This window comes from Candoia aspera, chromosome 1 (assembly GCF_035149785.1).
Source record: "Candoia aspera isolate rCanAsp1 chromosome 1, rCanAsp1.hap2, whole genome shotgun sequence".
In the NCBI taxonomy this organism is placed as follows: domain Eukaryota; kingdom Metazoa; phylum Chordata; class Lepidosauria; order Squamata; family Boidae; genus Candoia; species Candoia aspera.
Window position 1 is genome coordinate 15,769,529 of NC_086153.1, and position 26,779 is coordinate 15,796,307.

At 39.2% G+C, this 26,779-nt stretch overlaps 3 protein-coding genes across 4 annotated transcripts; 2 read left to right on the forward strand and 1 right to left on the reverse strand.

The window, feature by feature from the left end:
* The first annotated feature begins 762 nt into the window (after nt 1-762).
* RPAIN (RPA interacting protein) lies at nt 763-11,442 on the forward strand. Its single transcript, XM_063298057.1, has 7 exons — nt 763-931; nt 3,050-3,235; nt 4,979-5,033; nt 6,149-6,263; nt 6,913-6,976; nt 8,170-8,304; nt 9,336-11,442. Exons 1-7 carry the CDS (start codon nt 854-856, stop codon nt 9,363-9,365), a joined length of 663 nt encoding a protein of 220 aa, XP_063154127.1. The 5' UTR covers nt 763-853; the 3' UTR covers nt 9,366-11,442.
* Nucleotides 11,443-11,927: 485 nt separating this feature from the next.
* On the reverse strand, nt 11,928-15,631 carry MIS12 (MIS12 kinetochore complex component). Its single transcript, XM_063293001.1, has 2 exons — nt 15,494-15,631; nt 11,928-12,554 (listed from the first exon to the last, which is right to left on the reverse strand). The coding sequence occupies exon 2, from the start codon at nt 12,540-12,542 to the stop codon at nt 11,928-11,930; it is 615 nt and encodes a 204-aa protein (XP_063149071.1). The 5' UTR covers nt 12,543-12,554; nt 15,494-15,631.
* Nucleotides 15,632-15,833: 202 nt separating this feature from the next.
* DERL2 (derlin 2) lies at nt 15,834-24,141 on the forward strand. Of its 2 annotated transcripts, XM_063298071.1 has the most exons (7): nt 15,834-15,987; nt 17,312-17,377; nt 18,309-18,382; nt 19,855-19,948; nt 21,418-21,613; nt 22,474-22,564; nt 23,597-24,141. In XM_063298071.1, the coding sequence occupies exons 1-7, from the start codon at nt 15,895-15,897 to the stop codon at nt 23,700-23,702; spliced, it is 720 nt and encodes a 239-aa protein (XP_063154141.1). In that variant the 5' UTR covers nt 15,834-15,894; the 3' UTR covers nt 23,703-24,141. The 2 variants fall into 2 exon arrangements, with proteins under 2 accessions (XP_063154141.1, XP_063154150.1); XM_063298080.1 differs by lacking the exon at nt 17,312-17,377 and having other exon boundaries at nt 15,845-15,987.
* Nucleotides 24,142-26,779: the final 2,638 nt, after the last annotated feature.

Genomic DNA, 26,779 nt, shown 5'->3' on the forward strand with positions numbered 1-26,779 from the left:
ATTTGGACTATAACCCAATTTTCCCCAATAGATACAGGTGATGGAATTCGTCAAATACATTGAAAAGTACCCAGCTAAAGAATTACTGGGCAAGGGAGAGTTTTCAAATGAGCAATTCAAGGAGGCTGAGATGTGCTGCAATCGAGGCTGTGTTTCAAGAGAGAGATGGGCAGAACATTATAATACTGTTTTATCACAACAATTTTTTGCTAGCTGGGACCAAGCTGCTCCTTCCCATAGTCAACTAGCCTATAGGTCGGTAAGAGTTGACATTGACTTTATGGTACATAATCAAAGAGTGTTACCAGAATCGGGGGGCAAAAATTGCATCTTTCCCCTTTGCATCTAACCATAGCACAAACGTGGCCCGACAGCATCCTTTTTCTACTACCACGTCTTTCCAAACCCGCGAGAGGGAGAGAGACTTAAAACTGGAGAAAAACTAGATGGCAGCAAAGAATCACCCAAAACTCTACTGGGACCTTCGCGGCTCGGATATGACATGCTGGGACCTTCGCGGCTCGGATATGACATGCCCAGTGTCGTGTCCCTCCGATACTGGCCTGAAAAGCTCTACCGTATTTTGCTTTTTTTTTTCTCTTTGCAAACGGATGATATTCACGTCTGCACGAACTACAATTCCCATCATGCACCAGAAAGGCGATGACTCCATTATGAAATAGCAAGCCTAGCGTTTCCCATCATGCAACTAGCGCCAGGGTTCTTTGCCTGACTCCATTTCCCGGCATGCTTTAGTTTGGTGGACGGAGGTTGATGGAGGTGGCGGAGCTTGGCATGTAAATCCAACGGCTAGTCCCACCCACTTTTGCTCTGCCGCCGGAGTGGACTTGCGATGGCGGGGTTGTTTCCGCGGCACCAGGCTCTTTACAAGGGCCTCCGGACCCCACCGTGGAAGGAGACTTTCCGGCAGGTGAGCAGCTCCGCTTCTCCCCTCCCCTCCCCTCCCCTCCCCTCCCCTGCCCTGCCCTGCCCTGCCCTGCCCTGCCCTGCCCACCCTGGAACGCTGGAGGCGCCAACGATCCAAGGCTGGAAGGCGGGCGGTCAATCCTGCCGCCAGGATGGTGGGTGGTGCCCGCCCACCCGGCCAAGACCCGCGTCCAATGCGGAAGAGTATCTTCGGAGGAAAGGCTGGGGTGCAGGCTTTCCTGGGAGGGAGACCCGTGGACAGTAGTAGAAGTACCTTCTCTGCAACGACGTCTAAAATGCCTGCAGTTGATTCGGGTTAATCTCAGGAGTTAACACGAATGAGGTTCCTTTTCATGAATTGCGCAAACGCAGCTCTTAAACCTTAATTCATTACTACCATGGTATTTCAGAGTATAAATCAGGGCTAGCATGAATTGTGTATTCGTCTCTGTCGCAGAAAAGGAGAAGAGGGGCCTGTTAGGTTGGGCTCCTGCTCAAAAGACAGGTGGCCACCGTGGCTAGGAGATCCTTTGCACAAATCCATCTTGTGCACCTATGTATGTATTCAATTTTGACAAGGCACAACTGCAGGGGGCTCCGAGGACAATTGCACCACTATTTTGCAAGCTGTTTTGGCTCACAGTAGGCTTCTAAGTGCAGTTTAAGGAGCTGTACAAAGCCCAAGGCTGACTTATTTGTGGGATTCTCTGTCTCCATTTATTTCTACCTGTCCCACAAGATTGTACAGGATGGGCATGGGATTCCTTCTGTTAAACAATATTAGTGGATGGGAGCTGGGAGGTGTGACTTTTCTGTCATAGCACCTGTCCTGTAGAACAGTATACCCCTGGCATGTGAATGGCCGGGACCCTGCCGACCTTTTGCTGGGTGCTAAAGTTCTGGCTCTTCCCTCAGGCACTGGGGCAGGACATTTGGTGAACCCATTTCTAGGGGGTTGTTTGCGTAGATGCAAATGGCCTCAGGTGTAATGTGTTTTAATTTTGTTTTGGTGATTTTTTATTGTATTTAAGTGGATGTTAGTCTTACAGCAGGGGGCAGTCATATAAATTGAATTAATAATTAATTAAAATAGTGTTATGTGCAGACATTTTGTTCGTTTTATTTTATAACAGAGTTTTGTCATCACCAGGTAGACGTGATAGCTAAGTCCACATTACTGTTTACTTACAGAACATATAGCACTGTTGATATATATGGTGCTGTACTAAGAAGAGAAATAAGTTGGATCTTCAAATTCATCCGTTACATCACAGTCCTCACTTAACAACCACAATTGGGAATGGAATTTCAGTTGCTAAGTGAAGTGATCATTAAGTGAATCTGACCCAATTCTATGACCTTTTTTGCAGCAGTCATTAAGCAAATCACTGCAGTCATTAAACGAACCACATGGTCGTTAAGCAAATCACATGGTTCCCCATTGATTTAGCTTGCCAGAAGCCGGCCAGGAAGGTTGAAAATGGCGATCACTTGACCATGGGATGCTGCGATGGTCATAAAGTGAACCAGTTGCCAAGCACCCATATTGTGATCACATGATTGCAGGGATGCTGCAATGTTGTAAGTGTGAGGACCAGTCATAAGTCATTTTTTTCAACACCTTTGTAAGCCTGAACCATCACTAAACAAATGGTTGTTAAGCGAGGACTACCTGTATTATCCTTCAAACCCTGTCTCCATCCTTAGCAAAATCCAGAGGTTGCTAAACCTTCTGGACTTTCAGCATACTTCAGTAAATTGCATACTGGTTTAAACTTATTAATTATGTGCAGTAAAGGCATAATGACTATTTGCTTCCCAGTTCCAGGTTCTAAATAATTTAATCAGATACCATCACATGAATTCTGCTTTCATATTCGCTGTAATGTAAATACAATTTTATACACTTATACAGACAGACATATAGAATAGTATGCACTGGGAGAAATGCACATACACACTTCTTTATCTTCTTGCTTTAGTTTTTGTAGCCTCTTTGATGAAATGAAGAAATTTGAAACAAGCACTTTCTTTATGATTTCCAGAAAAGGTTTCTAAAAAAAATTTGCTGTTTAGAAACATAATAACTGCTGAAATGAGATAATTTTTTTTCTCCCTTTAGCGCTGTGTGGAGAGACTGAAAAGTAGTCGGGCCAGGCTTCTAGAAAGATATCGTCAAGTCGGAGAACATGGAGCTCACAGACCAAATGAAGCCTTGCTGGTACAGGAAGTGATGGAAGTTGAATGGAAAGTTTTGCAGTCTGTAGATGCTCAACTACCCTCTCTCAGAAAGCAATATTCTTCCCAGGTTAGTGCCATATGAGAGGGTTGAGGGGAAGGACGTAGGACTGGCATCCATGTCCTTACAGGCATCGACAGTCTTCTCTGGTGTCATCATGCAATGGTCCTGGAGCCAAAAACTAAGCACAAAATCTCACAAGATGTTATTATCTCACCCCAAAATCTGGGCCAAGTCTTGAACTCTTTTGAGATATGACCAATAAAAAAGATTATTTTTATTTCACATCAGTTTGGAGTGGTGGTTTAGGTCTACAAAGGATGTTCTATTCTTGCTTTAATAGCAATTCGTCTGAATATATTTTACCTATTATTATATGTTTTGCTTCTTAAGCAAAAGGTAAATACATTGGTAGTTACTTGTAGAAAGTACCTTTGCATATGAACCAGGCTTTTAAAGTAATTTACAGAACAATTTCAAGATTGTTTGAAAAAGTAAGCAGCAGTGCGATGTGAGTAGAAACACAAATTTACATTTACATTTTGTATCTTGCATTTATATATTGTTTATTTGTTGTTAGATGGTTTTCTTTGTTTTTCCTTCTTTTGGATTTATTGTGTGTTTATGCTGCCCAGAGTCATACTGTCTGAGTTGGCTGGCCTTATGCATCTTTAAATAAATAAATAAATAAGACAACACAGTGCTCAACATGCAGAATGTAGGACATAAATAAAACTTATTTTTTATTTCATTGCATTTGCTATCTTTTATCTTTATTTTTTTAATGTTTTATTGATTTTGCTGTAATTTCTTTGATTGTTGTGAACTGCCCAGAGTCGTTGAGGGTCAGGCAGCATACAAGCTTAATATTATTATTTTTAAAAGCCAAGGAAAAAGATACTAAATTCTGAAGCAGGCAAAACTGAAGAAGAGTGGGGAAAATGAATGCTTAATTGGTGTTGTGGGGAAAGCATGTCTGACACCTTGAATTCCTTGGAGAAAAGGTCAGTTAATACTTTTTTTTTTTTTAAAGCAACTTACCATTCTGCTTTTGCCAGAATGCATAGTCATAATAAGAATTCTGGGCTGGACCTAAAAGTATTCTCTGGAGAAGGCCAAAATACCATCTAGCTTCTTGAATGATACACCTGATGTTATACAGGTAGTCCTCGATTTACAACCGTTCATTTAACAACAGTCTGAAGTCACAACAGCCTCGGAATGGGTGCTTTACAGCCTGTAAAGCACTTCTGAGCTTCGCAAAACATTGCACCACCACCCCGTGGTCACATGATTGCATTTCAGGCACTGTATTTACAACCCGTTGCAGCATCCCGTGGTCACGTGACTACGTTTTGCAATGTTTTTTGCAGTTTTCTGGCAAAACACACCCACTGGGGAAGCTGGATTCACTTAACGACCACCGTAAAAATAGTCGTAAAATTGGGTCTGGTCACGTGGTGACTCAACTTATGATCACGACTTATAATGGAAATTCTGGTCCCAATTGTGGTTGTAAGTCAAGGACTACTTGTAAAACCAAGAAAGTAAGTGGTGGGGAGATTTTTACTAGAACTCACCCCTTGTGTTCTGAGTATCTTTGGTAGATACAGCCTTATGTATGTGGCTCACTATCATGCGCCTGGATTGGTGGAGGGGTCCAAGGCAAATGTCTGTTTCCAGTCTTCATTTTGGAGGTAATGTGTACGAAGGGCTAAATGCAAGCAGCCCTAAGTGTGTATCTCTGACATACACCCTTTCCCTTCCTTAAATATTAGAACTAGAGCTCTGACTGGGTGTTCTTCTCTTTAGATGCTTGAAGAACTGGCTGTATTGGATGAAATCCAGCAGGAGCTGATCTTGCAAGGTACCTAAGCTTATTTGACTTTGTTAGCCGCTGCTTTAGTTAATGCTTTTAGTACTGGACAGTGCATAGCCGACCTTGATAAATTTCAGAAAAGCTAAGCAGGGTCAGCCAGGAGTTCACTAGGGAATCTCAGGACTATCCGTCCTTCAGCAGTGCATGTAAAATGTGTATTGATAAGGATGTACCTGACTTAGCATGTGATAATGAATATGTATGATTGGCTCAAGATTAGTAACAGCTAATCAGCAATTTGTCTGTCTGTCTATTTATCAAATTTGTCACCGCCCATCTCCTCCGACCAGAGGGACTCTGGGCGGTTTACAATACAGAACAATAAATATACAATAAAATTCTAATAAATATACAATAAAATTCTAATAAAATCCCACTAAAAACAATTTCTTAACTACCCCAGCTCATAAAATCCAGATGGCTGGATTTTATGGAATTAAATGATACAAAGGGGAAAAAGTTTCATTTTCCAGATGAAGGAGATGTGTTGACCTACAGAAGTCACTGTCAGTAAATGGCTGCCAGTATGTCAGGAGAAAAGAGGAAAAAGCCAAAGTATATTTAAAAGTTGCAACTTAATTTAAAAGATTAGCAAACAGAAACATGAAATAAAATGAGAAAATTGGATATATTGTAGTTTGATGTAGTTAAAGAGTTGGATTGGGACTGGGGAGACCCAGATTCAAATCTACTCATAGAAGCTACAGTGGATATAAAAAGTCTACACACCCCTGTTAAAATGCCAGATTTCAGAGATGTAAAAAAATCTGACCAAGATAAATCACTTCAGAATTTTGTCCACCTTTAATATAACATACAAGCTGTACAATTCAATTGAAAAACAAACTGAAATCTTTTAGGGGGGGAAATAAAAATAAGAAACTAGAATAACGTGGTTGCATAAGTGTAAGAGATTGAGAATGCATTGTCTCAGAAGGGGAGACCAAAGTTGAGGCAAGCAAAGAAACAGGGTCATATTTATCAGAAAGTGCATCAAAATCCAGTTTTCTAAAGCCAGGGATTTCCAAACCTGTGACGTCACTAGGAATTGAACTCAATTTGAAGGAGATTTAACCAATTAGCAGCAATGCTCTCCTTTGCAGAACAGTTGGCCGCAGAAGAGTATGAGCGAAGCCTGCAGTTTGATGAGGAGTGCCTCAACGCAATGCTTGCTGGCTTGGATGCAGAGCACCACATCATCTGTCCTGTTTGTAGAAGGTGAAGCGATTGGCTTGAGAAAGCATCTGTAAAGCCTGTTTTTGCTTGGTACCAGCCATGAATGTTCCTAAGGAAGGCTGAATTGCTGTGTCAGATGCAGTTGCAGCTTCATTTTGCTGTACTGCTGTGCGAGTTCTTGTTTATGAAGAGACTTTCCTTCCCAGTTTCTCAGCTGTTGTGACTTGTGAACAGGCTACTATGCCTTGTTCACAAACTATGGCTTAGGTAGATGTCAAAACCCACCTGTAGAAAACTGGTGTGTTAGAAAATTAGTTGTTAGACTGAAAGCAATTCAGAGTTCTTCTAATACGCCTGGTTTCTTACTCTGGAAAATATGGGGAAGAAATGCTTTCTTCAGTCACTTGATCCTCCTACTTGTTGACTTAAATAGTAACAATTCATGACATGCTTTAGCTAGTTTCTGCAGAATATATAAATTTGACCCTAAAATTGTTTTTGAGGCTTCTAGTTCCAGATAATCAATTTTCCAAGGTAGTAGCAGAATGCTTTTCGGGTTCAGTTCATCGGTTGATGGCTTTTCACTGTCACACATCTTTTCTTGTTTGATCCCCACTGTGCAATGCCTTTGAAGTTAAGATCTGGGGAAATTATCTTCCACTTTCATCATTGGAGTTCTCTTTGCATCTAGGAACAATCTCAGTGTGATGAGTAGCAAGGTCGTGTGCCAGTGTGGATTGTGCATCTATACCCTGGTAAGCAAACGTCAAGGAAGTTCAGTATTAAAGCCTCTGGCTTGCATGCCTAAGTTCTTTTGTTTGATTGCTTGTTCTTCACTTAAAAATATTTAAACACAAAGTTGATGAAAAAGAGACCTTTCTTAGTCCGACGCCCTGGAGGGGCGTCATTGCTAGCCAGCTAAGTATATTTTGTGATCCCAGCCAACTTTTTTTTTACCAGCAAATCATCTTACTGTGATATGCTAACCCAGCCTCAACATTCTATGCTGACAATGGTCAGTCTTCATTGACCAGCTTGTGTGCAGGAAGGGGATTGACCTCTTACAGTCCTTTTCCTATTGTGTTTTTGTACTTTAGCACATCCAGTCAAGGGAGGCTTATTTAAGCAAGTGCCTGGATTAAATTTATGTCCTTGTTTTTCTTAGCTTGAGGCATTTGTTTAATCAGTTTCACTTGCTCAGTCTTCCATACTAGTCTAGACTTGCCTATTCCAGCCAGATACCAAATGCTAATTTGTGCCTACACAGAGCTAGTCTTATCTTTAAGGCTGGGTTAACATGTTACAATAAGCTGTAATGTGATTTATTTGATTTTAGCTTAGCATATTGTGTGGTTGTAAAATGATTTGACTAGAAAAATAATATGTGGGTTTATTAATATTCCTTTTCTCCATAACGACCCCCCCAAAACAAAAATTATGGAAAGGATAGCAGCTGACTCCAAGATAAATTGTGATGGGTATCTTTTTCCTCCAGTTTTTGAGGCAGTAACTGTGATGTTGGCCAATACTAGTTGCTGAGGAACTTGAATAGGATATGCTAATGATGTTGCATTAGGTGGACCTTTGGTCAGATCCAGGAGGGCTTTTATAATCAAATGCAGTGACCCAAAAATGAAATAAAATAAAGAACAGATGTTCCATGGGACACAGATTAGGATACTGTCTTCATGTCTTACTTGTGGGCTTCCCATAGTATCTGGTTGGCCAGTGTAGAAAGCAAAATGCTAGATTAGATAGACCTTTGGTTTTATTGAGCCTGGCTACTCTTAGACAGTTATGAATTCAAGGTGGCATGTGATTTAAAACATCCAGTACTCTCTTCACATGTGTTTATAACAAGAAGAGGAGGAGGGATTGGGGCTAATTGGCAACTGGACAAGCAACAGCTTGACTCAACCACAAGGAAATTTGATTTCTCTCTTTTAAGGGGATGACTGCGGAAAAGCTCCAGTTGCTCTTAGAGGAATGCCTGATGGAACATAGTCAACACTGTCAGCATTGTCCTGAATTCACTGTAACTAATATGATGGAAGGAGAAGCTAATCTTCTTATGAGCTGTCAGGTACGTATCCAAATTCAGTCAGAATATTCCACTGACAATTCTCTCCAACAATTTTTACCACAAAAATCAAAAACATTAGAGCAGCCTTTCTCAATTTTTTGACCCTGGAGGAACCCTTGAAATATTTTTCAGGCCTTGGGGAACCCTGCACATTCAGGCTCAAATAGAGGCCAGAAGTAACAAAATTATTATATTTGTTTCATGGGTAGGCCTGTGTATATGTATTAACAGTGTTCTTAAACTAAAGAATGAAACTTCCCTCTGTAATGAGAAGTTGCTCGAATTTGAAGTAATTTTTTAAATAAACTGTGATCTCCCAGGGAACCCCTAGAACCCTAGGGTACCACGGAACCCCGCTTGAGAAACCCTGCATTAGAGTCATGACAGTGATATATAGACAGTATTGTGAATCCAATGCTAATGTCACCTTCTTGATGTTTTTGAGCTGAGCCCAACTCTTGGTGACTGCATCCATGCAGCTTTCTTGACCTTATAGTTCACCACTGCCATCCTCTGGGATGTTTTTTCAACCCTAACCCTAACCCTGGAATTTTCAGCAGTTCCCCTCATCCAAGTTCTAACACCAGATAAGCCTGTTTAGTTTCTGAAATCAGCCATGGTAACTTTTTTGTCATCCTTTTAATCCATATAAAGATCTATCTTTGACTTAAAAGCAAAGGTTAAGTGGGATGCAAAGCAGAATAGTGCTTAACATTTCTCTAGTGATTTCAGGTTTTTTTAAAAGTTATTTTCAATACCTAGAGAAAATAGGGTATCCCAATTTTGCTGGCACTAGCCACAAATAATGTTTTCCTTATTCATAGCCATTAGAGGGAGAAAAACTTGGGAGTAGATGTCATAGCCTTTCCAAACTTAGAAGGTGGAAGAGATATTTAAAAAGATACAATCCCCATAGTGTTGCTTAGTAGGAAAGAGGCATGGCTATATTAAAATAACCACTTGCAGTTTGTGAATAAATAAGGACTTTATTTAAGAAACCATAACTTGCATTTATTTCTTTTTGGCTCTAGGCTTGTGATTCCTGGACAGTGATTTTTTAATTTCATCTGTTGTAACACTACTGTGGAAAGACAACACTGCTAAGTCTTTTTCCCCTCTTCCGAGAAGGATGTGTATGTATATAATACCCACAATGTATATAAGAACAAAAATGTCCTCTATTTTTTAAAATTTAACTGGATCTATGCTATATTTTGCAAACTGCTGATGAATAAACTCTCTCCTTTTGTGATAAGAGCTGGGGATTATAGGTCTCGAGCAGACTTTTCTGAGTGCAGCACTTCTTTGTACAAATTCTTGGAAATTTTGATCCAGATTACGTGTACTTTCATAAGGGATTAAGAGCACTACTGTGTATGAAGAAGCACCTGTTTCCACTTGGTGACATTTTTGTTTAAAGGAGCTCAGATAACAGAAGGGGATGGATATATTTCATTCTCGGATGTATCTAAAGACCAGGGCCAACCACTATACAGCTAAGGTTGGCCAACATATCACTCACAAGCTCTGAGTGTTTCTGTCAAACAACACTGGCTAGTGGTCTGATTGAGTATTGAAAGCAGCCTCATGTGTGTCATCCTTCTAATAACACATGGAAATAAAGTTGGTGTTTTCCTGCGGTGAGCAGCTGTTCCTTCCTCCCAAATATGCTGGTGAACTTCAGAGCTGTGATTAAAAAAAAGGGGGGGGGGAGGGTGAAATTAGCTTCCCCAATAACTAGGAAGACTGTGGCAGTCCTACTATATCTTTTTAGAGGAAAGAAACTCCTTATTCCCACAAAAGGGTTTTTAGCCTGGCCTCCTTTTGTCCAAAGAATACTGCGTGCCCGTAAGCTAAGCAGTGGCATAAAGATCCACTCTAATGGAAATTAGAGGCTGTTTTAGTGGAGTTCCATGGGAGGGCTGTTGTTGTGGTGGTTCCCCAGTTTTGGAAAATCCCAGCATTTTGGTTCAGGGAACTCTTTGATATATAAGCTGGTTCATTACTCAAGTATGGTTTTTTTTACTTATTTTAAGAGTCACCTTAAGTTTGCTTTGTTGGTAGAAAGGCAGGGTATCAAATAAAACAACATTGCAGTGGTTCCCTAATGCAGATGCTATGTATAGCCTTCTGCAGGATCGTAATGGAATTTAGCCTTCAATGTATACCAGCTGTTTGTTTTCTCAGTAACCTGTTTTGGGTACAAGATGATGGCAACTGGGGTGCTTTCCTCCTCACTGCTATATTCACTGGCTTTAAGGGATTGCAGGAAAATATTGGTCAATACTGGCCAAGAGAGATCAGATAGTATAAAAAAAAATCCCATATAAAATACTATATTGTTTAAACACTGACAAACTGGGATAGACGGGCAAGAATATACCAACAGGTTTATTTCTACTTCCCACATTTTGGAGGAAATGTTCTCCTTTCAAATGTTCTTTGAAATCAAGTAATAAAGATTACCTTATGGTAGGCAAGCAATACCTGATCCAGATAAAAGGTCACTTTGTAGTTCCCTCTATCTTCTTGAAAGTAGCATGACATTGATGCAGTACTCCCACTACAATGTGTAATATAAATCAGGTACTTCGATTTGCTTCCCCCCCCCCCTTCACCAGCTTTAAAAGATCCAACTCAAGTCAGATGCAAAACAGTGGCTCGGATAAATAAGTTGGCCTAATTCATATTATATACTAGTCTCAGGGTTTTATCCCTGAAGATACAGCATGTTTGCACTAATACACCAAATGTGTTCATTCCTGCCAGTATCAGTTTTCATCATAGTGTCATATGCCCCACTTCTCTCTGTGGGACTGTTTTTTTAAATGCTGATTCAGTATACTGCAGTCATGCTATTGATTACAGCTAGTTTTAAGGAGCATATGTTGGTTCAAACAGTTCCATTGCTGTTTTGAGCCACCAAAAGGTCAATGTAACTCCCCTTTCTCTTACCCTTCTGCCAACAAATGAAAAAGGATTTCTTCAAATAGTCTTTGGTGTATAAACTGGGTACCTAGGTGGGTACTGTTCATTAATAATATTCTGATTATTTTAATTATGGGGTTTTTTACTTTCAGTATTGTTGATCAACTTGAGTTTTGTTAGTTGGAAAGGCAGAATATAATTTAAGAAATAAACTACCTCTGAAGCTGTTAACTTTGATTGTGATGTTTTCTGTTACTTGACATGCAGATGCAAAACTACCTATTGCTTCTTTTCATCTTTTCAAACATTAAACTACTTTAAGATTCTTCATGTTCTCTTAGACTATAATCCATTACACAAGCAGGACACAAAATCAAATTGGTGACATCTATAAAGCTTTGACCAGAACCTGCACAGGATCATACTGACAATTTCAGCCATTAAATTAAGGGCTTAAAATTGGATCCTAGCTTGACTTTATTTCCACTTGCCAGGCAGTCTTCCCACAATTATGGCCGTACTCTCTAGAGCAAAGGGGATTAATCAAGTGACTTTAAACTTCATTCCATGGGAAAGGTGCTGCCTCAGAAAGGTCTCTCCTTACTGTTTACAAATTACGCGAATGAATCGCAGCTGGCCCACAAAAACTCTTGGAAATACTTCCAAAGGAAAAAAAGGAATGGATGAAAATATGTTTATTTCTCCAGTCTGTTCATTTTCTCCTCCACCTCCTGCACAATATTCTGCAGTTTGGCTGCTGTTTTTGTCAAGGCAGCAAAGCTTTCCTTAAGGTTTCCAGTCCCCTCATTTCTACCTATATTGCCAAGACTATCAAACCATTGTAGAATCCCTTCAAGATGTCCCTGGACAATCTTTTGCTCTTCCAGTTCTGCTTGTAGAGCTTGCTCAGCATACGTTTCAGCCTTGAGCTCTCTTTCCAGCTGGCTAATCTCATTCTCTAGCTCTTGAAACTGTTTTGCAGTGTAGCAAAACTCCTCTTGGAGCTTATCTTCTGGAAGACAGACGTTCTTGGGGATGCTCAAAACGGTGCTTAAAAGTGGCTCTTCCATTTTACTGAACAGATTGTCAAAGCGTTCCTTCATGAAAGCAAAGAATTTTTCTGTGCTCCTCCGGATTAGAGAGGGAGTAAGATTAGGACAGATATTCTCTAGTTTATTCAGTATAACTTTCTCCACTACCAGCATTATATGGGAAAGATGATCTTGAAAAGCAAAATATATCCGCAACATAAACGTTTGAGGGGTAAAGCCAAAAAACTGGGCTTCATATACCATTGGATTTACTGACATGTTGTGAAGTACCTGGAAAGGAAATTTTTTAAAAAATCAGTTTTTAGTATGTTAAGACTGGGTTCATACCTTGTGCTAAATTGTCAGCCCTTTGGGGTGGCCCAGACAAGAAGCACCAGTCATGAGTATTAACACTACCTTTATTGTAAGGTTACAGTAGCAGAATCTTGCCAGTCTGAAAGCACATCTCTCCCCCCTCACTACAGCCCAAGAAACTAGGGAGGGTCCCTGAGATGTTTGCTATACTCCTATTCCTTCTGCGGGCTAACCTATCATCTGACTGTTGCCTAGTCTGCTGCTGCTGCTGCTCCTATCTCTCAGGGACATTCTCACAGACCATTAAATAAGCCATAGTTTACTTTGATGTGATTAGTTGAGTAAATCACAAAAATTGGGTTCACACCACATGCTAAAACGAAATGGTTTAGCACAGTGCATGACTACTGTTAGAACTGATAAAACTATTCCAAGCATTTTGGCATATGGTCACATATTTATAACTTCTTTAACAGAAAAAAGTAATACTTGCAAAAGAAGAGGGAGAATTTGGAAAAAAGCACTGTCTTATGGACAAGAAAAGAGTAAGATTGGTAGCCATATAAATCAAATCAATCGATAGTTAGAAACCCTACTGGATAAACCTTTTTTATACTGAGAATTACTTGATACTTGTAGAATCAACAAAAAGCCTATGCAACTTGAAAGCTAAATAAAATCATTCTGAATACTAATTTCATGTTATGGAAATAGTTATTAAATGGACTGATTTATTCCAGAGGGACATGCTTGTAACTGAATAGTACTGTATTAATAGAGAATGTTTCAGATATTTTAAAAACTAGCTCTTTTGAAAGAATGCAAATCTTCAAGATTTACAGAAATCAGGCAACATTCATTTCTGAGGAAACTTGATGGAAAAAGTTGCCTTGGGCTGCTCTGTTGGGGTGATGGAAATGTGTGTGTGTGTTACAAAATTTTACACACACACACACATATTTACAATAACTATACATCTGTAAAGAACAACCCTAATCAAACTTACAAACCTCTTGCGTTTCTTTATATTTAGAAGGAACACCCATGCCAAACTTGTTGAGCCTCAGAACTTTCCCTAATTAATTAAAGGGCCCTGAACTCCTTAGTATTGAATTTGGATAACTTCTCTCTGAATAAATCGATGTCAATAATGAAAAATTACCTCTGATACATTTTTGCCAAAGTAAAAGAATCTTTATGAGAGAACTTAGCATTTGGACTAATAATGAAAAAGTCACCATCAATAAGGTCTTAATGATCTATAATAAAACCCTTGTTAGGAACTGATGAAGCTTGATGAAACTGGCATCAGCTTGCAGCACTTATTAGTCATAACTGGAATATGCTTCCAAGACAAGCGGAAAGTAGTGGGAAATGAATACCATAACACCTTTACAGAAATCTATGCAAAGTAATTTTTGACAAATATGACCAAACGTAAGTCCCAAAAATACAAGCGTCAGAAGCAGTTTCTCCCCCTCAAACAACTGTAAAATTGAAATAGCAATCCTATACATGTTTATCTGAGAGCAATTCCTATTAAACTTAATAGGACTTCTTTCCAAATACATATGTATGTGATTGGGTTTTAAAAATAGGAATGTTATACAATTAACAGAAAATTGGGATCATCTGGTAGGTTTCCAAATGCTTTCAAATACATTGATAAGGATATCCATATCCTAATTGCCTAAGCATGTCAAAACCCCAACCCAAAATATGAACAGACAATTTTGTTTGGAAACCAAATGTGAATCTATGCAGAATTTCAGAATTTAGTTCAATTTTAGAAGTTCATCTTAGCCATCAGCATGCAAGGAACCTATCCTGTACAAACCTTCCAGTGCTGAAGAAGGCCAGTGTGACCTACTCATTCCTGTGAAATGCCAGGCTTGCCGGCAATCTCCCTTTGAGTGATCCCCTGATTGTTCTTCCATTCATCAACCTCTCTGATGTGGAATGTGTCGGTTGTCGTCACAAGTCGTCCATTTCATTCTTGATCAAACAAGTCAGCTCTTCCTGGTTCCCCATCTTTACATTTTTGGGCCCAGCGATGCACGGTACTCACGTCAACACAGTCATCACCATAAACAACCTGCATTCGGCGATGAATTTCAATTGGAGAGACCCCTCTGGCAGTCAAAAACTCAATCACGGCACGTTGCTTAAAACGCATGGCCGAGTACTCCCTGCACGCTTCCATTTCAGGAGCAAGAGCCACCCAACCCTTTCGCCCATCAACTTCCCGCCAACCGAAGCGAAAGAAGAGATGCTAAAAAACGAGTCAGAGCTTCTAGCACTGCCATCTGTTGGCGAGTTAACATCGCGGCCGTTACTTTTCTTTCAACCCTTGCAGTAGGCAGCACAATCTCGTTTGATGCCAGCCTCAGAAACAAAGAGAATGGGGTTGGGCTGGCCGCTGCGGTGTTGGACCAGGACCGGGGAGGCCCGGATTCGGATCCGCGGGGTGACTTTCGGCCAGTCCCTCTTCTTTCAGCCAACCGACCTCAGAGCTGAGGGGAGACCTACATCTATTTATCATTTCTTAGGTGCATATACACGCACGCCGCTTAGAGCTCCTGGTGAGATATATAAATCTAACAAATAAATGTAACAACACCGAAAACTGCCCTCCCAGAGCGATTTCCCCTTTTAAGGGGGCGGGGAAGCACTTCTGGAATGCTGTACGTGTGAAATAGTTTGCCTTCATTTCTTGATTTCCGTTTAATACTCAAAAATTGCCTAAGGTCAACTGGTCTGGTTCTTGTTTTTTCCTTGTGCTTTTTGTATTAAATTAACGTCTAGTCCTTTTTTGATCCATTTTGCTCCATTTCATTACTACCGGCTTTTGCATTAAGTCTTGTGCTTTAATTTAAAAGGTTATATTCTTTTAGGTCTGGAGCCCCTCACCTTACCTCAAACCTTCTCCGTTCCCGGGTAGGATTCAATTTGCGCGCAAAGAGATTTCACAGAATTGAAATTCACTTTTCCCGCCTCTTTGGTCTCTCTCTTGTTCCAATGGCTTCCCTCTCGCCCTCCCCTTTCCACTCCTGACCATAGAGATGGAGAAGACTAGAGTCACGCAGAATAGACTTCCGGTAGCCGTCACGATTCTCATGCACACCAAATCAGCTCCGATTGGCTTTGATAAACAGACGGAGGGAGGGAGGTGGACGGCGCTGATAGGCTAAGGGGAAGTAAAGGAAGAACGGAAATGGCGCAGATTGGCTATTCGGCAAGCGGCTTCGGGGACATGATTGGCCGACATCGAGGAGATACCGTGAGTAGAGGCAGAGCTTTGGGCGGCAGCGCCAAGATGGCGTATCAGACGTTCCGGCAGGAATACCTGCAGGTGCCTCCTGTTACACGGGCCTACACTACCGCGTGCGTCCTCACCACCGCTGCTGTGGTGAGTGGGGGAAAAGGGTGGGCCCCCGTGGTCGCTCTGTTGTGGAGAGAAGCAGTCGGTCGAGGGGAATCCGTAGAGCCCCTCCTTTGACACGCCTCTACCCTGCCTATTGGATAGATCCACTGTAATTCCAGATTTGGTCGTGATGATCTCTTTTTTCTGATTCCAATAAATACGTTTAATTACTGCATAAATTAATGTCACGACATAGCTAATTAGAGCCAGTATCTTTTCTTTCTCTAAGGAGTTCTTAACCCTCCTTTCTATTCGCACAGTAGCCCTGCCAAGTAGGACAGATTGAATGGAAGAAGAGTGAGTGACCTTTCTTCTACAGACTTCGTGTAACTTAAGCTTTGAAGAAGGGTTATATCTATGGCTCTGAATGTGAGCAGCCTTTCCACTGCTGGCGACCCATCTGCTAGGGCACCAGGCTAGATCAGGCCATGAAGAGTTAGGATCCCTCGGATTGACTTACCATATGGTTGTGAAAATTAAATCAGGCTGAAAAGAGAATTGAGAGAAAATTGTGTAAAATAAAATCTGGAAGCCAGCCCATATGTAATAAAAATATTTACTCTTCCACAGAGAAGTAGGTCCAGTCTGAGACACCATCTTCCCATCTACTTGCTTGCAGCATAACTAAACTCTCGCATAGCTAGCCTATCACTTGCTGATATTACTACAGACGTTTTTCTAGTATAAACATAAACTCACAGCCCAGAACATGGTGCAGAACAAAACAGATGGAAATTTCAGGGATTGTAGGTATTGAAGGTATATAGATTTTTAAAGCAGTCACTTTTGGGATACTGAGCACATAAGAAAAACCCTCTTAACATGTTTTCCTCAGTGGCCAAACAAATAGCTCAAAAGCAGAGCATGAAGGCAGTGGCCTTCCTTTTTGTTGCAAATTTGACATGTTAAATTTCTATGCACAGATATTTTATACAAGTTTTATCTTTCTTTTTTAAAAGTTATCTTAAACAGTGGCCATTGCTACATTCCATGGTATTCAATATTGTTCTTTTGCATAGAATTCTGAAATTAGAACAAATGGTCCAATAAGAGGGTTCATCTTTATGGAGGAAAAGAGATGGTACTTTGGCTTGGGTATTTGAGAAGCTCCCAGCAGGTTCTACATGGTTGGTATTGGTATTAGATGAAATCAGATGAGTGTTTATGCATGAAGATAGATCAGTTATGAGCTCAATTATGTTAGGTCATTGAAGATTCTCTAACAGTAATCTAACCTGCCTGATGGTGGATTCATAAATTACATTGTTATGTTGTATAACTGTGACTTCCTTTGTGTGTTTTTTTTTAGCAATTAGAATTAATCACACCTTTTCAACTGTACTTCAACCCAGAATTGATATTTAAACAGTTTCAAGTAAGTGCTTGTTTGCATGTCAGTGTTTCATAGACAGCTGGCACAACTGTTTTCACAAATAAGAACTGCTGGTATTTTTAACAAGTGGAATCAAGTAAATAATCTCCCTCTCACATGGTATGGTGTTTTGTGAGAGTTGCAAGTGAAACTCTTGCGGTTTATGGTAGAAACCTCTTATGGCTACAACCATTATTTCTAATAATGTTACGTGTTGATTTTGCTACCAAATAGCAATAGATTTCTCAGTAATGGAATGAGCTTCAGGTGGTTTTGCTGTGATTCTTATTGGATTACAAACTTTAATTAAGCCAGTTATGTTTTGGCATTTAGTCAGGCAATATTGATCTAACATTAAGGATTTTTTTGCTGCTGTTGTTCGGTTGTTAAGTCGTGTCCGACCCTTCGTGACCCCATGCACCATAGCACCCCAGGCCTTCCTGTCCTCCACTGTCTCCCGGAGTTTACTCAAATTCATGTTCATTGCATTGGTGATGCTATCTGACCATCTCATCCTCTGCTGTCCCCTTCTCCTTCTGCCTTCAGTCTTTCCCAGCATCAGGGTCTTTTCCAGTGAGTCCTCTCTTCGCATTAGGTGGCCAAAGTATTTGAGCTTCAACTTCACTATCTGTCCTTCCAATGAACCGTCACGGTTGATTTCCTGTAGGATTGATTGATTTGACCTCCTTGCAGTCCAAACTAATTATAAAGCTTGGTAATTAGTGCTGATAAATACAAAATCTTAGAGAAAAAGATTCTGTATGAGACCTTATTTTTAAATACACAATTTAAGGTCTTCTCATACAGAACCTTTTCTTTAAGCAGAAGTAATAATACTTCCGTGTACAAAATACTTTTATATCACTTAAGAGTTCTGATTAAAACAGGCATTTGCTGAATGTGATTAATTTTGCATCCTTCATATCTCTTGCAGGTATGGAGGCTGATTACAAGCTATCTTTTCTTTGGGCCAGTTGGATTTAATTTTTTATTTAATATGATATTCTTGTATCTTTTGCTTATCTTCTGTATGCAAGCTCAATCATGGTTGCATGTGTAAGACCCTCTAGAAATACCCCAATGAAAGTTTTTTTAAAATTTATTTATTTAATGTATTACCATAATCCACATGGACTCTAGGTGGTTTAGTGACAACTTTAGAAGGAAATAAGTAATTTAAGGTGGATGACACTAGCTGTAACTGTTTCCTCCTTTAAAAAAAGTGTCATAAACCACATGTTTATCCTCCGTTCTATCTTGCTGTATTTCAAGGGAAATCACTATTTGCTTTCATATTTCAGCAGTGCTGGCTCCTAATTTGTTTATGGACAAATCCAGCTTTGCTTGGAGTCAAGATGCTCAAAGGAATCTCTGTTATAGTATTAATTTGCCCAATCTGTGGGATTATCTCATGAGACACAGATTATCTTTGAAAGCGAGGATATGAGGGAGAAAGCCTACTTTGTGATAGTATCCAAATCTTCAAGAAACCCTTCTAATATACTACCAAGTACATTATTAAAGATGGAAGTTTTAGGAAATACTTTATTTTTGTAGCTCTCCTGAAGCAGGTATTATCCACTGAAATTCGTGAGGTTATCCAAATAATTTGAAGATTTATCTTTCTTGGTAAAATACCTTTGAAACTTTGGATGTTGAATATTCCTTTAGTTGCTTGATTGCTGCATGGGCTAGGCATGTCCCATTGTTGAAAATACCATCTTTAACAAAATTCTAAGATGAACATGTGGACTTATTTTGAACACAAGTTATTGATGTGGATTTCTCCAGATCCCTTTTCTTTGTAGGAGGAGGAGATTTATGTATCTGAGCCAAATAATTTATCTCTTTATTTAGAAAATTTATACTGCCTATCTTAAATATATAACCCTAGTGGCTAAAAATAATCCACAAAACCCCCTCGAAATAAAAGTACAAAACAAAATTAAAATAACCATAAGCCAACAAAGAATGTGATCATTGTGATATTTGTTCTTGCTGCTTATGTGAGATAAGCACTGATAGCCCCCAAGAGTGAACGTCTTAACTACAAAAATATGATTTTTGGCAGCTAATCAAACAATACAAAATTAGATCTGTGATGACAGGAGACAGATCCTTTACACTGGTGGTAGCTTGGTTAAGAGGCCTACCTTAGATATTTGGATTGTATGGGCAGAAAGCAGTCCCTGATGTATCCCAATTCTGTGGCATAGAAGTTTTTATTCCAATATTGACCTAATTTCCATAAAGATCTGAGAAAATGTTTGATCCTATTTTTGTAATTACAATAGCCTAAAATTACAGTATTTAGGTTCTAAAAACTAAAATAAGACTACAGGTGTATCTGCTTGTGGACTTAAAATCCTTGTCTTCTTCCATTTCTGAATCTGAAGCTAAAACATAGAATGCAGTTTCATTGTCTTCTAGAAATAAAAATTATGTGTCTACATCAAGTATTTTCCTGAACTGGTACTCAGATATCGCTACTGTCGAATGCTTGAAGAAGGATCATTTCGAGGCCGGACGGCAGACTTTGTATTTATGTTCCTTTTTGGTGGACTGTTAATGACTGTATCCTTTTATTGTTGAATTACATATAAGACCTGGGGCAATACTTGACAAAATGATTATAATTGATCTCCATCTGTGTTTGGGATAGTTCTTTAATAATGAATGCATCTTCTAGGAAAGCAACTAAAAAAATAGCAAGCATTTTTCAGAAGTGAGCCATTTGTGAGAGAATTCTAGGTGTCTTGTGATGGGAAGCTTCTCAATTCATGCAGAGCCATCATGAGATCCAGTAGGACTGATCAGGGGAAATTATTTATAGAAATACCAATTTTTTTCAAGAAAAAAATATTTCCTTGGTTTGATTTGGGGGACTTAACTTTAAAGAGTCTCAACTCAAGTGTACTGCTTCACAGAAGACTTTCAGAACTGTGGAAAATTTTGTTAGGTGGTACTTTCAAACAAGATAATCATAACTGAAAAATATCTTAGAATTCTTTGAGAACCTCTCTAAAGAGAGAATCTAAAGACTTTAATTTCAAAACACATATTAACTTGCATGAGAAAAACACATTAACTTGCATGAGAAAAACAATGGTAGTGAAAAACTTCTCTAACAAATATATAAATTAAAAAAAAAGTTTAGATGACCTTCAGAACAAGGTCCTATTTTGTCCTGCTGCAATAACTTTTATTTGTATTTTAACCTTCCTTTCCTCAGACCATTGTTTAGGTGTCTCCATTTTTATCCTCACAATCATCTAGTGAGGATCATTAGGCTAAGAATGTAAGATCAGCCTCAGATCGCTCCGCACAATTTCTTTGTGGTGTTGGAATTCAAACCTGGGTCTTCTTTGGCCTCTAATAAGTACGCCAAGTACAGAGGGAGCTGGCTTATGCTGAGTAAGACCATTAGCTCTGTATTTATGTACATTAAGTGGCAACTGCTCTCCAAGATGGGTCTTTGCCAGTTTACTTTCAGATGCTGGGGACTGAAACTGGCCTCTTCCTCATTATGGTAGTCATGTATTTGATTATGCAATGCAAGTGCAGAAATACATTCTTAGTGCCCATTTTCCCTCTTCCAATGGGTCTTTTTTCTGGAGAGTTACCAAGTTCAGGTCTGTGTAGTTTTCACAATGATTGCAAAGCTTTCACTCAGTTGAGGCATTGCACCAAGCCTCAGTTTAAAAAGGTTAATTATGATGGCTTGCAATCAGGCCTCAAATCAGTAATCACAGTTGAAGTAGGTCTGCCTCAGGAAACCTGTCTTGCCAAGGATTTTCTAAGGTGTGTAAATTAAGCCCTAAACTTTTCAGTTGTGAGGGTTTTTTCTTTTTAAGATTTGGAATGTTAATTTGGGCTGATACTTTAAATCTGATTTACTTTTTGGTTCTTCCTCATTCCTAATGTACTACTAGATACTCTGGGTTACCAAAATAAATAAGCATGCTAGCTTACTACTTTCAGCTATTTATTTTTAAATTTTCTTGAGAGTACAACAACTCTTTCTTTAACCATTACTCCACCAGCTTTTTGGCTTGTTTGTCAATTTGGTTTTTTTAGGGCAGGCATTTACAATAATGCTAGTATATGTCTGGAGCCGCAGAAATCCTTTTGTTCGCATGAATTTCTTTGGGCTTCTCATCTTTCAGGCCCCTTTTCTTCCATGGGTTCTCATGGGATTTTCACTTTTATTGGGAAACTCCATTATAGTAGATCTTCTAGGTAAGATGATTTGAGAATTCTGTCAGTAATGAGCTGTAATAAAATCCTTGCCTTTTTGACCTGTCTTACAAAGTTACTTGCTTTTCTGCTTGTGCATACTAAAATTGAGATTTGAAGGGTATTTTTTAACACACAGTTACAGTTATGCAAGTGTAGTACTGGTAGTCCCTCAGGAATCCCAGCATAATTACAGCAGTGATGGATACACTATTAGAAGACCTGAAGGGCCAGATTATCCTGGAGAAGTGCTATTTATGTAGTTGCTAAAAGTCATCCCTACTAACTTGATGGCACATAATCAAAAAGAATTCTTGACAGCAGCCTCTTTTAATCATTATGATGGGACAAAGATGCATGGACAAGAAATTTGATTCCCTAGCTTAATAAAGGGAATTGTATATACTCCACAGAATGAAAAATGCAGAATTCATAAAAGCACTACCATGCTGCTTGCTGTCTTACAGTTTACATATGAAGAAAAGAGGCCAAGAAAAGCAATGCTGCCTTTAAAAATCTTAAGTTAGAAACGGCATGCAAAATATATCTTGAGGTGCTTCTTTTAAAAATAGCTGGACTGATATTATGGAAAAGTATTAAATGTTTTAAACTACAGTTAAGACAGCAGTAGGCTTTGCTGTCCACCTAAATATTCACACACTTGTGGTCTTAGAGAAGGAAACTAGCTTCTTTAGAATTCCTGAGAAACAACTATTTTCAAGCCTCGGGTAGCCTTTTATGAAACAGGCTTTTTAAATACCTTCTCAAAACGGGAGTGATAAATGTTGGGTGGTGGATGGTTTTAGGCTTTTATTTTATAATAAAACAATGCTGTGTTTCCAAATTTCCCCCCTCATCACTAGGTATTGCTGTAGGTCACATATATTTCTTCTTGGAAGATGTCTTTCCAAATCAGCCTGGGGGAGGAAGGCTTCTAAAAACACCATCCATATTGTAAGTGCTTTCCTTTGTGATGGGTTTTGGGAGGAGGCAGAAGAAACTGTCCCCAAACTAATGCAAAACAGTTGTATTCAGGGAGAGAATTCCAAACCCAGGAAGATAGAAAATGAAGAGATGGGGTTTCGTCCACACTGAATTCTTGAATTACCGCCTCAGTCTCCCAGATTTGTTCACTGTTTCCTAGCAGAGCTTAGTTGCTCATACCTAAGAGGTGTATAATCAAATGGAATTCCCAGAGGAAATATACTTTGGTATTAGAGCACATGCTTTGTATGATGAATATCCTAAATTCAAAGCCCAGCATGTCTAGGCAGAGCTGGGAAATATATCTTATCTAGAATCTAGAGGACCACTGTCAGCATATTGAACTAAATGGACTGGCTACCTGGCTTAATGTACAGTGGTGTCAGATGCTGAAGACAATTGCTGTGGAGAATGGTTGTCTATAGATACTATGTGTGGCTTTATAAAAGCATCTGATTGGTTACTTATGGAACAGGCAGCTGGAATAGGTGGATGCTTTTGGCCTCAGGCCATTCCACATGTCATCTACTAGATTGAAGAAAACTGTCCTAGAAGCAGCTCATTGTGATAAATGATTAACTTGATAAATGTCAACAATAACAAGAGCCACAAAATCACCTTGTCCGGTCTTGCTGCTTGGGCTTAATGAAAGTTGTATTTGGTACACCTGGAAGATATCAGATTGGGGAAGGCTGCAATACAGTCACAAGAAAATAATTTAGAAGCAGCATTTAAAAGAGTCCTTTTAACAAACTGTTTGGGAAATACAACAATATATCCAGTTCAGGAGAACTGGGAACTGATGTTTCTTCCTACACCAAATATACATTCTTAATTCTGGCCACCTGCTTTTCTTTCCAATTACCCTTGAGGCAAAAAAGAAAAGAACAGGTTGACAAAAATCATGGGGCTTTAAATGCTTCCCCTTTTGTTTAGTCATTTATGTACAATTTTAAGTGTCTGTCGACCTGAGTATTTAAAAAATATTATTTTGCTTAACAGGAAACTAATATTTGATACACCAGAAGAAGATCCCAATTACAACCCACTGCCTGAAGAAAGGCCAGGAGGTTTTGCCTGGGGTGAAGGTCAGCGCCTAGGAGGCTGAGATCCAGCAAACATCTTTGAAGAGAGACTAGGCAAGCAAACCATCCTGGAGAATTGTTCTGTCCTCTTGTACATAAAGGAAGTTTTGACAACTCTGAATATGCAAAACATTTTTTCAAAAAAAAATGTTACCTGATCAAAAGACATTTTTCAAAGAACTGATAACCACCTTCAAGCCCTCTTGGAGACTTTTGCATTGATTTGTTCAGAAATGAATGACCCAAGCCAAGAAAAACTGGAAATGCACATTCTTGTGTTCTTCAGCTCATGTGTAAAAACAAATATTTGTAAGGCCTTTTTCAGTTTTATTTCATATAGGACTGGGTAACTGCAGAAGATGAATAAAACTGTTCATTTTATTTTTTTCCTTTTTCATTAGATAATGAAATAGGCAAGTTTACTTGACTTGCTGGCCATGGCAACAGTGCCTGTGAAACAAACTACAACTGAAGAGCCTCTTTTTTCCTCAGAAGATTTGGTCAGATTTTGAATGTTGAATTATGCTGAGGTCTTTGTGTTTATCAGAACTGGCTTACTGTTATGTCTGCAGTGTAACCCCACTGTGGCTGGGGACTGAGGTAGCTGGCTGATCAGGTTTCATGTGTGTATTGTTAAAATTGTTAGTTATAAGCTACAATCCATCTTCCTTACCTAAGTGTTATATTTTCGATTTCACTTTCTCTTAAAAGCAGATTTCTCATTTGGGGGTTGGGATTAGGCAGTGAAAGTTTATAGATACTATAGAAGTTTGACTTTTAATTTTATATATGGCTTCAATTCCACAGTCATCTCTACTATTTTTCTGTTTCACGGAGCATGATTTGCCTTCCTCTATTGCTACTTCAAAAGGGAATATCAAACTAAGAGAAACATACACAGTTTCATATAATTCTCATGACAAACTGCACTGGAAGAATGAAAGTTCTAAGTATAATTTGCTCAAATTATCAGTTGTTTTCATGAAAGACAAGTTCTTTTCTGGGCTAGTAAGTACTTTATTTGGCCTTTCATGTGGGAGAATTACCTTCTGAGTTTCACACTTAAAGAAAATTGCTGCACAGTGGCCTTAGCACCCCAGAAAACAAAAGGTACCTGAAATCCCCTGAGATCATAAAATTTTGTGAGACCCTTGTAGTATTGTTCCCAAGGTCTTGGCCATTTAAAAAATACTTAATTGTGAGAGTTCAGAAGCAGTCTATAGGAGTTTGAAGAGTGCTGTGTTACTAAAGTTATTTCTCAAACTTATTTTCCCCATATCTCTCAGAGTGGGTGAAACATTACCCTTCATACAATATTATGTTCTGCAAAGTAAGTCTAAACATTGGGTGTGCAAAAGGTAGACCTTATTTGTAGATTTCTAGATCACGTACATCGATAAACTTTTTTTACTGCCAGTGGTTTAAAAAATACGCTTTTATAAAACAAGGTAGAACAAATTCTGATGTATTACTTTGTGTATGGTATGTAAAAAACTGGCTGATAAGCCACTTGGCCTACAGGTGGTCTTTAACCATTCTACAGGCTGTCCTTGTCTCTGATGAGCAGCCAGCCCTCCTCATAACTTAAGCCACATATTTGCTGGGATTGTCCAGATAACTGCATTGTGTTCACCAGCACTGCCCCATTTTCAAACTTAGAAATGCTCTTGTTTATCACACAGCACCAAACCAGCATACTGTAATATATACGTTGGCTTTTAAAAAATCAAAACAGTAAAATTGGGATGAAGGTTGATTGAAACCACTTCCAAGAAGTGACACTGCCAAGTACATTCTTCTCCCTGATGGACCTCCTTTAGGCTAGGGGAGCATAAAGCACGGATCAGCACAAATTGCCAGTAACCGTTTTGTGGGTTACAAATGGGTGGAATTTTTAATGGTCCAAGAGGACAAATGGTAGATGACTCTACCTTTTAGTGGAGTTATATAATGAAGATAATCTTATCTAATCTTAAAGCTGTTCATAGCTTAAGTTATCAATAGCTACTTAATATAGATGACTCTGGTGTTGGGGTCAGTATGGCACTGCCTCCAAATGCTAGGCACTGATCAGGAGCATGCTAAATAAACAGCTAAGAATTACAAAAATTTATACAACCCCCGGCAGGTTATAATTGCTCAAACTTGTTTCTCCCATCTCTCTCAAAGTGGGTGAAACATTACCTTTCATACAATATTGTGTTCTGCAAAGTAAAAGTCTAAACATTGGATGTGCAAAAGGTGGCCCTATTTGTAGATTTATGGATCACATACCTCTTTTCTTACTGCAAGTAGTTTAACAAATACCCTTTTATAAAAGAATTTGTACATGAATACTGTGGTGATTTTGAAAACAAGTTCCTGGAATATATGCAAGTTAAAATAATCTTGTTCTACAGCCTTATACATATGTATTCTGGAACAAACTTCTGCAACTAGTTATGAGATTCCAGTAGGGAAAATGGGTCTAGTAAGTATGAAGCGTGCCTGTTTCCATGTTATTTCTTTGTGAAGCGTAAGAGTCCATTTCCTCTCCATAATAGACAGCTCTGTACTGTACTGAAAATATCAGAAATTCAGGATTGCTTGGCCATGCAACTAAAAGAAAGCTTTGGTATTTTGTTACAAAAGCAATTTGGTTAAGTGTTACTGTGACATCGATAAAATAGAAGTAAATACTCTTTGGACTGCTATAAATATGGCGGGTTTTTTTCCCCTAAATTTACAGAGTATCTGGAAGCAACGAAAGAAAACGGAAGTTACAGGCCTACTAATATTGCAAGTTACTTACACAGCAATCATACATAGAATACCCTCTATCGCTGACTAATACAGGCAAGCTACATGGTTTAAAAAGAATAAAAGGGTTTACTGAAAAGAGAAAGCTCAGGCCTTGTGGAAATTACTTGGAGGCTCCGGGAGATAAGAACACAGCAGGAGGAAACAAGCAAAACGCGAGGGTAGGAACCCTTCCAACGCACATGACATCCCCTTTCGCAAAACCACGATTCTCACGCTTCCGCCCGCTGCCGGCGTAACTTGTAGACCTGGAAGGCTCCGCCCCTTGGGTGAGCGGTAGAGCGCATGCCTAGACTGGAGG

Bases quoted from the DNA above. Each gene is read 5' to 3' on its own strand.
- RPAIN (XM_063298057.1), top strand. From the start codon at position 854: ATGGCGGGGTTGTTTCCGCGGCACCAGGCTCTTTACAAGGGCCTCCGG. The intron at 5,034-6,148 runs GTACCTAAGCTT...TCTCCTTTGCAG, and splicing joins GCAGGAGCTGATCTTGCAAG to AACAGTTGGCCGCAGAAGAG. The intron at 6,264-6,912 runs GTGAAGCGATTG...CTTTGCATCTAG, and splicing joins ATCTGTCCTGTTTGTAGAAG to GAACAATCTCAGTGTGATGA.
- MIS12 (XM_063293001.1), bottom strand. From the start codon at position 12,542: ATGTCAGTAAATCCAATGGTATATGAAGCCCAGTTTTTTGGCTTTACC.
- DERL2 (XM_063298071.1), top strand. From the start codon at position 15,895: ATGGCGTATCAGACGTTCCGGCAGGAATACCTGCAGGTGCCTCCTGTT. The intron at 15,988-17,311 runs GTGAGTGGGGGA...GTTTTTTTTTAG, and splicing joins TCCTCACCACCGCTGCTGTG to CAATTAGAATTAATCACACC. The intron at 19,949-21,417 runs GTATCCTTTTAT...TTACTCCACCAG, and splicing joins TTGGTGGACTGTTAATGACT to CTTTTTGGCTTGTTTGTCAA.